This window comes from Oncorhynchus tshawytscha, linkage group LG27 (assembly GCF_018296145.1).
Source record: "Oncorhynchus tshawytscha isolate Ot180627B linkage group LG27, Otsh_v2.0, whole genome shotgun sequence".
NCBI lineage: Eukaryota > Metazoa > Chordata > Actinopteri > Salmoniformes > Salmonidae > Oncorhynchus > Oncorhynchus tshawytscha.
In genome coordinates this window covers 14,750,462-14,759,889 of record NC_056455.1, presented here as the reverse complement: position 1 = coordinate 14,759,889, position 9,428 = coordinate 14,750,462, and the positions used below count along the sequence as shown (strand labels likewise).

Below are 9,428 nucleotides of genomic sequence, written 5' to 3'. Positions count from 1 at the left end.
GATCACTTTAGCCAGAGATGGAGAGGTTTTTGAATTGTGTTAAGTTTTTTTTTTGGTTTAATTGTTTTGGTTTATTATTTTCATATCTGGAAAAATCTCCAGTTGTTGTTTTAGTTTTTGTCAAACTTGCTGTTGTTGATGTTTGTTTTATGATGATTACAATGATTTTTACGGATGTTTTTTCAACGGCTCCATGCAGTGTTCAGCTGCTCTCCTGTCCCCTGCTCTTACTGCTCGTAAGCAGAGGCTAAAATACTTCTGGTTCCACGCGCACCTCAGCAAACGCAGCCCACCACAGGAATGTTATGGATACGGACACTGCAGATCTCAGTGGGGGTGGTTCATTTGGTGTGGTTGTTGGACAGTCAGTGTTTTGGTTCAGGAGCGGACCTAATGGTTCTAATGTATAGTCAGATCAGGTGTGAGATTGAGGGTATCTATCTACCCGGCCTGCCCTGCTCCCCCTCTCTCTCAGCCTCTGCTGCCCAGCCCACCCTCTCTCTCAGCCTCTGCTGCCCAGCCCACCCTCTCTCTCAGCCTCTGCTGCCCAGCCCACCCTCTCTCTCAGCCTCTGCTGCCCAGCCCACCCTCTCTCTCAGCCTCTGCTGCCCAGCCCACCCTCTCTCCCTTCCCATCCCCATGTTGTCCGCTCCACACACACACATCCTCCACTCCAGTCACCTCACTCACACTGGTGCTTTATTTTCCATAGGCTGTCTAGGAGCTTTCTGGCAGAATGAAAAGACAGACTCCTAACCACTATCCCTCTCCGTCAACCTGAATACCATATAAACTGACGCAGCACTCGATTTCTATGCAAAGACAGAGGTTCGCGCTCAGAACCATCAACCATCAGTCCACCAACCATCTGCCAATTGTCTAACCCTCTCCTTTCCACCCCCCTGGCATTTTTTCATACCAGCCAGCACTGGGCAGACTCCCAACTACCCTCCCCACTGTCCCATCACTGTGGGGTGTTTGTAATTCAGTCTCACTGATATCCCTCATACATACACGCCTCCGGAGGACCACTGAGTGGACTCTGCTTTCCCCTGTTGGCGCTCTAGCATTGTGTAAAGTACATCTGTAAAGTACAGTTCTTCATTGTGATGATTCCAAGAGCTTTTAGGTAACACTAATAATGACCTGCTGAGTGGTATGAGAAGTATGAGTGGTGGGGATGGGGTTTCTGGGAGTCCTTCCTCATGTGTCATGTGCCAACTGGACTAAAATATATACTTCAGCCCTGCCATTTACCATTGAGTTGTCTCTGCTGTCAAATGAGCCTTCAATTCCCAAGATTCAGTAGTTTTGAGACATTTCCTCCTGAATCCTAGACTTAAAGGCACATGGGTCATGGAGGAATGTGGGGTGGGAGGAGGGGGTAATATTTGGGTCAGGACATATGAGGCAGTCCCTTGTCCCAGCTATCAAAAGAAAACAGGCAGTCTGTGTGTACTGTTGATGGGTCACATTGGGTACACCTTTTATAAAACCAAAAACATGTTATCTTTTCTTTGGGGTGAGGGGTGACAAAAAGTAGAAGCTAAAGTACAAAAAAAAAGTGTTTTAAAAAAGTCCTACAGTATGTTTTTTGCTGTGCACTCCTTGGCTGAGAGGCCTCGTTCTGTCTCTGCAAGCCTTTCCCCCCAACTGTGGCCCTCTGACTGGGGCTTTCTTCTGGAACACTGTGTTGATGCTGTTAGTTTCTGACCTCCAGCCTCGAGTGCACCACCCACAGAACATTGCCCCAGATCTGGATTTTTGGGTTAGGGTCCAGGTGGGGCCCACCGTATCAGCAGGGCCAGGACACACCTCACAGTTTTGTTGTTCGGTACCAAGTCTTAAAAGGGGAAAGGCCCTCTTCCAAGAGTTGTTTTTCGTACTCGTCATTGTCGTGTGACATTAGCAACAATCACTAATTGCCTGTTTCTGAAAAACCTGAATTGTTTTGCTCCACGCTGGGCTCCCGAGGCTACAGACTGGAATAGGGTCACAAAAAAGGGATTGGGGGGGTCAAGTCTCAGAGGCGTCCCAGGATTCTCTGTGCAGCACGAGCACTGAGAGCCCACCTGTCACTCTACCCACCCCTACCCCACCTTATTGACCCATCAATATACACCATGGATGACTGGTGTAGGAAGTCAAGAGAATCTCCCTTTTTAAATCACTCAAAGGCAACTGGAGTTTAAGCAAAGTATGCTTCTCAATCATGGACCAGAGTAGGTTCTGGGGTAGGGACCCCATTTCAAGAGGAAAACAAATCTTTGTCAAGGGCCTGGGTTGAATATGCACATGCTAGTTTATATACATGTATACATCCAAGTGTGCATATGTATACAGCTAGGTTTCTCTTTCCACTTTACCCTAAACCCGCTCTCTGCCCCAGGTCCAACCTTACCCCTATGTATTCTCCTTCTCTGTATATTTCCCAGAAGATAAATATAATATTAACATATCAGAGTAATACAAAAATAAAGAATACAAATACTTGAATCAAAAAGAAGCGCCAATATTGTAATGTGAACACTTTGTAATAATTTTGTCTCATTCATACACTTCCTGGATATTTGAGAATATCTGTTCTGAGTGAATTAAATTAGAAAAATGAGGATTGTTAAAAACAAAGATTGGTATAAAAAAAGGCTAAATGACATCTGTTGTATCTGAGTGTTTGCACAAGGTTGCCTGTACTGTATGGTTCGTGGGTGGATGGATGTGTCTGTTTGACAGACCGTGTGTATGAGGTTTCAAACGATTGTGAGCCTGTGATTTACAGCGGGAATTATCTCCGCTTTTTCATTTGATTTCTATTCCGTATATTAGTTTTATGTTTTATTTTTGGCTTATCAAAGTATATTGTGATGTTTATTGTTATTAGACTCTAGCGTTGCACTGAGTGTCAGCCCTCCCCTCAAGCTAATCGAACAACGCCAGATAAAATACTGGGGGCAGACGGCGACTTCACGTGTAAATGTTTACTCAAGGACTTAAGAAAATAAGTGTTTTTAATCTGTAATATGTTTATATACCTTGTAGTGGCTTTCATTGTGGAATAATCCAAGAAAAAATATGGATTATTAAGTATAAGTATTGCACCATTTGTTTCAGATTATAAACTTAAAAAGTATACAAAAGCAACAAAAAAAAACAAATATTGAAAAAAGTTACAAAAAAAGTATTTTTGAAGACCTGTGGCCATAGAGTTTGGGTAGAGAGACTTGTAGCTCTCCCTGTCTATTCAGGGAGAAACCGAAGGACAAGACATCAGAAGGAGGGTTGATTACAAGGCTCACTTCAGAGGTGCCTACCTTTTTGGTTTGTTAGCTTTTGTTCAGTTTCATTTTTGTTAAAATCTCATGCGTTATGTCTGCTTGTTTTCTGCAAGGCCACTGACGGTTTACAACCATTTTTGTTTGTCTGAAGTTCGAGGAAAATGAATTAACTGTATGAAAATGTTGGAAAAACAAAAGAAAAGGACAAATACTTCCATTTTTAAAAAGAATAACAAAAAACACTTTACAGAATGAAGATTTTAATATTGTGCTACTTTCAGAACTCTGGGATCCAACAGTGTTGTCATGTTATATTTGACCTTTGACATCTTTGTTCTATGTTGATTTCATGGACTATCTAAAGCCTGTGCATTTTTATTACATTTTTCCTTTGTAAAAAAACAAAACAAAAAAACATAATTGCTCACTATCTTGCACACATAAAGTGGATCTTGTCTCAGGAAGGCCAGGGTTCCAGAGTTCCAACTCCACTCCATTTTAATGTACGAAGAAAAAAAAATGATTAAAAAAAATGAAGCACTGAAAAACTTATGAATTTCAGAAAGAGAGAAAATATCATTTTTTTAAAAATCCGTAGCAGTTTACAGTGCCCTCAAAGTATTCACACACCTTGACTTTTACCAAATGTTGTTATAGCCTGAATTTAAAATGTATTAAATGTAGATTTTTTTGGTCACTGGCCTACACACAATACCCCATAACGTCAAAGTGGAATTATGATTTTCTAAATGTCTAAATTCAATAAGTATTCAACCCCTTTGTTATGGAAAGCCTAAATACATTCAGGAGTAAAAATGTGCTTAAGTCACACAAGTTGCATGGACTCTTGTGTGCAGTAATAGTGTTTAACATGATTTTTGAATGACGACCTCATCTTTGTACCCCATACATACAATTATCTTTAGTCAGCAGTGAATTTCAAACATATTCAACCATAAAGACCAGGGAGGTTTTCCAATTCCTCGCAAAGAAGGCCACCTATTGGTAGATGGGTAAAAAAACACAAAAAAACAGGCATAGAATATCCCTTTGAGCATGGTGGTTATTAATTACACTTTGGATGGTGTCTCAATGCACCCAGTCACTACAGAGATACAGGCATCCTTCCTAACTGCGTTGCCGGAGAGGAAGGAAACTGCTCAGGGATTTCACCATGAGGACAATGGAGACAGTTACAGCGTATAGTGGCTATGACAGGAGAAAACTGAGGATGGATCACTAACATTGTAGTTACTTCACAATACTAACCTCATTGACAGGATGAAAAGAAGGAAGCCTGTATAGAATAAAAATATTCTGAAACATGTATCCTGTTTGCCACAAGGCACTAAAGTAATACTTCAAAAAATGTGGCAAAGCAATAAACTTTTTGTCCTGAATACAAAGTGTTATGTTTGAGAGTACCACCCTCCATATTTTCAAGCAGTGATGGCTGCATCTTATTATGGGTATGCTTGTAATTGTTAAAATCCTATAGGAAAACCTTGTTCAGTCTGCTTTCCACTAGACTAGACACTGGGAGAGGAATTCACCTTTCAGCAGGACAATAACCTAAAACACGAGGCCAAATCTACGCTGGGGTTGCATACCGTGAATGTTCCAGAGTGGCCGAGTTAGTTTTGACTTAAATCTGCTTGAATGGCAAGACCTAAAAATGGTTGTCTAACATTGATCAACAAACTATTTGACAGAGCTTGAAGGATTCTAAAAAGAATAATGGACAAATGTTGCACAATCCAGGTGTGGAAAGAGACTTACTCAGACTCAAATGTGATTCTAGCATGTATTGACTCAGGGGGTTGAATACTTATCTAATCAAGATATATTTGTGTTTTATTTTTCATGAATTTTGCACAAATATTAGATTTTTTCTTACACTTTGAAATGAGAGAATTGTGTATATCATTGCCAAAAAAATCCCACTAAGTAACAACAAAATGTGGAAAACGTCAAGGGTGTGAATACTTTATGAAGGCACTGTACATATTAACCAAATAATGGGCTTTAAATGAACTTACAAAAAATGGAGTGCTTTATATACATTTTTATTAAAATTGCTTTACATTTAAAAACAAAATTATCATTTGATTTTGATTGTTACAAAAAAATGACCGTGAAAGAACATGCAAATTCTGTATGTTTTGAATCTTTATTGTATTTTCTTAGAAGTCCTGTCCTGACTGAATAAGGACCATTGTGCATTACTCTCTTTCCTCTGTCATTCTCTCTTATGTCGGGTATTAAAGAACAGGGAAAATAACTGACGTCGATTTATTTGGAGGATGTTTTTAAAACTAGCTGGTTGTAAAGGATCATGATCTATGCACAAGTTTGGGGGGGGCTTTGATGGGTACAAGGTGCATTTTATGCAGGGGTTTTGGGATCCACTGTTTTTATTTGGTTGGGTAGGCATACCCCCCCACCCCAAGACCCCAAGGCTTCTTTAATTCAGATTGACATCACGCTACATGGCTATACTGTGTATTCAGATTGACATCACGCTACATGGCTATACTGTGTATTCAGATTGACATCGCGCTACATGGCTATACTGTGTATTCCTAAACCTCTTACTCTTTAGCACTGTGCCCGTCACCCCATCTGTATGTTCTGTCGTTTCATTCAGTTATTGTGTTTTTGTTGGGATGATGGGTGGGACGGGGATTTGGGGGTAGGGCTGCTTTTTGCCTTTTTTGTTTTTGAAATATTAAGGAAAAATGTCTGTACTGAGATTTAAAGAAGAGTCAGTTGGCTTGTAATGATTTATTTTCTCAATGTATCTCTTTCTCCTCATAGAATGTGATTGTTAAACGACATGCACCGAAAACAATGTTTTCATGAACTATGGAGCTTCTTTCATCTATTAATAAAATTGCAGTTTTTTTCTGGTCTGTTAAAGGGTGTTGTGGTCAGTTCTTGATGTTGGTGTTCGTCAATTAGTTTGCAGATTGGAGTTTTCCCTATTAGATCCTGTTCTGAGGGAATCACCACTAGTACACCTATACAGGCACAGTGACCTATGTACTAGCTCTCAGTCTTTTCCATTCTCATCCTGTAGGTGGGTTTGTTGGGCGACTCCTGTAGAAAAGAGAGGTGAGGTGGGACCAATAGTTTACGATCTTGCACACACTTGAAAAAGCAATGATGACAGTCCAACTCTTTCCCACCACCTGTCACAGTGGGTTAAAACATGTATATCTACATCTGGAACTCTGGTACTGTTATTTCTGCCATCCACTCCCCCTTTAAAAAACATTAGGGGGGCATGACACCACCCTCTGTGGTTCGCTCAGGGCTTCAGAGTGATCTGTCGGGGGCTGGCGTAGTGGTTCTCCTGTGCTTGTCTGGCCTGGGGGTTGCCGTACACAGGGGACTCTGTTTCCTCCAGGTGTGTAGGCACGGGATGGTTATTTTGGGCACTTCCAGCTCCTCGACACCCACTGTTCATTTCCTCATAGATGGGGATGGGGGCTTGTGTTTTATGACGTTTTCTCAGCTTAGCCTGAAATGGATATGAGGCATACTTTTATGCTGACAAATTTACTCATGACTTTATACCTGACTAAAATTAGATGTGGAAACAATGTTCATCATGTGTCTGAAAAATAAACTGAAGTAATTCCGAGAGTAACAGTGAGGACTGCCCCTTCCTTTAAATTTCGACATTAACATACTTGGTTGTGGTATGGTGGTAAGATTCGGGTTGATAGGCAACTTACACACTCTACTGCACACAGGCAGATGAGGACGAGGAGAAGCAGGCCAGCTGCTGCAGAGATGGTGTAGATCAGTGGGGGGTAGCTGGAGCACTGACACACACTCTCTGCACAATCAACACCCACACACGTTTATGCAAATACATAGTAAGTGTAAATCCAGGACACTCCAATTAGTATGATATGTTTTGTATAGTATGTATTCATTTGTGGTTGTCCATTATCCATTTCGTATGATATGTTACGAATTACAATTTGTTGTGGCTAACGTTAGCTAGGTGGCTAACGTTAGCTAGGCTATGGTTTAGGGGTTAAGGTTAGGGGAAGGGTTAGCTAACATGCTATGTAGTTAAAAAGTGATGGGATTCCAGACTGCATTCACGGTAAATGCTGTATATGTCGGCTCAATCGGAAATGACCTTTACATTTATATCGCGGAATCTGTAACACTTCAGCTTTACAAATTGAATAAATCCCTAAATCAAGGTCAGAATGCAGAGTATCTGTAGACAAATCTCCGCCACACCTTAATTCATTGATCTCCACCCAAACGAATAGCGGGGTGAATAGCATTCTATTCTCATGCTTACATTTAAGGTCAGAATACGTGGAGGTAACAGTGCATAAAAAGGGAATTATGTTCCATTCACTTGCATTTATTAACTCAGGTCGGAATTCCCCCCAATGAGAATGTGGACACATAGGATGAACAGGGCTTAAAGCCGTCACTCTCAGTAACTCTCCAGTACCACGGTTGGTGACCACTGATAGTTCCTTCTCAGTGCTAAAGCCAAATCATGATCACGTACCTGTCCCGTCAACAAACAGGAAGTATTCCAGACTGCCGGAGACTGTTCGGTCAGAGGGGTCAGCTGTGTAGACAAACTCACAGATGTACAGGCCTGTGTCTGTGCGCTGTAGATGGGCTATGGTCACGTTGAGCAGGTCAGAGTTCAATCCGCCTGTGACCTTCAGACGATCTTTGTACAGCCGGTTAACCCTCACCGTCCCGGGACTCCGGTCCTTGGCCATGAACAGCACCTCCCTCTCAGGCCGGACACACCTGTGGGTCAGGTAGAGACTGACAGGGGCTCCACCTGTCTGCTCAGGTGTACAGGAGAGATCCACTGACTGCCCCTCTGAGCCCTTTATGTACAGCACCTCCTGACGGGCTGGAGAGGCGGTTGTGGGTTAGTGAGGGTAATGGGTTAAAACTCATGCAAGTTACTCATAACCTCCATTGTGTATTAATGATAACCTTCTGGTATTTGCAGACGATATGATTGAATGGATAAATGAACATCAATATATTTTCTTTTCCAACAAAGCCAAACACAACTTTTATTGTGTTCCTAAAAAACCCAGTTTTAACCTCAGTCCCCGGAGGAAACCCCTCAATGGAAATTCACCACTTACCAGTGCTGATCATCAGTGTGAGAATGAATATCCAAATCAAATAGCAGCTGGTCTTCATGGTTTTACTTATGTATTGATCCACATGACCTGCTCTAGCATATCACCCTAAAGTTGAATCATGTGAGGAGGACTATTTCCTACAGGCTACTAAACTGTGAAGCTCTGCGGTTATGCATTGTGTACATGTATAGTTCTCCCACCTATGAGCTCAGCACAGGAAGAAGACTTGAAAGCCCCAACTGTCAACAATCTAGATGAATACATTTGAGAGGAAACAGGACCATATTGGCTGTGAGCACATGCAGGAAACTGAAAACTGCTTTTGCTCAAACTCACTTCTGAAAGTGCAGTGTGGTATAACTTTTATGTGCAAATTGAATTCCAGCCTAAATATTGATATTTGGGTAACACTATACATGGAGCTATACATAACACCTTATGAAACCAGTCATAACACCTCTATGACAGTTGCAATATCATGCATAACCTTTATAACACATGTATTCAACATCATTTATAAGGAGTTTTCAAAATGAAACTCCCTTTAAATAAAAGTGTATTAATCCATTGTAAAATTGAAATGTGTATCTGTACTGTCACAGTACCAAAACTCCTTACACACTATTCAAGCAACAGGCTGGGAGCACAGAGCCACAATGTCAGTAAGAGATGTCAGCAGCCCCAGGTTTAGTATATTTCAAAGACAAGACATAGCTGTGCTTGATTGAGCTTGCCTGGGGCGCTCTAGTCTTGTTTATATTGTGGGAGGCAACCTGTCTGCCTAGGGAGACGAGGCAAGCTCCATTGACTAATCAATGGAAAAGCCTCAAAAGTGCAGACCCCACATGCCCAAGATTTGAAATACTATCTGAACCCAGGTCTGGATGGCACCTGAGTAATTGTTTACCATTGTAATGTGTTAGTAAGCCATCTATAGCTACGACCTGAAGACGAGCTCCACAAACTAATGCCTATCTCAGCAGGCTAACACAATGTTGTG

The 9,428-nt window shown here is 41.5% G+C and overlaps 1 protein-coding gene across 1 annotated transcript; it reads right to left on the bottom strand.

Moving 5' to 3' along the window:
* Positions 1–5,435: 5,435 nt before the first annotated feature.
* On the bottom strand, positions 5,436–8,634 carry LOC121841109. The gene is made up of 4 exons (XM_042307489.1): positions 8,429–8,634; positions 7,822–8,184; positions 7,016–7,119; positions 5,436–6,798 (listed from the first exon to the last, which is right to left on the bottom strand). Exons 1-4 carry the CDS (start codon positions 8,484–8,486, stop codon positions 6,586–6,588), a joined length of 738 nt encoding a protein of 245 aa, XP_042163423.1. The 5' UTR covers positions 8,487–8,634; the 3' UTR covers positions 5,436–6,585.
* Between the last annotated feature and the right edge of the window lie 794 nt (positions 8,635–9,428).

Coding starts and splice junctions, on each gene's coding strand:
- LOC121841109 (XM_042307489.1), bottom strand. CDS start 8,486: ATGAAGACCAGCTGCTATTTGATTTGGATATTCATTCTCACACTGATG. Junction 8,185..8,428: donor CACACTGATGATCAGCACTG/GTAAGTGGTGAA, acceptor CCGCCTCTCCAG/CCCGTCAGGAGGTGCTGTAC. Junction 7,120..7,821: donor CCTGTTTGTTGACGGGACAG/GTACGTGATCAT, acceptor TTGATTGTGCAG/AGAGTGTGTGTCAGTGCTCC.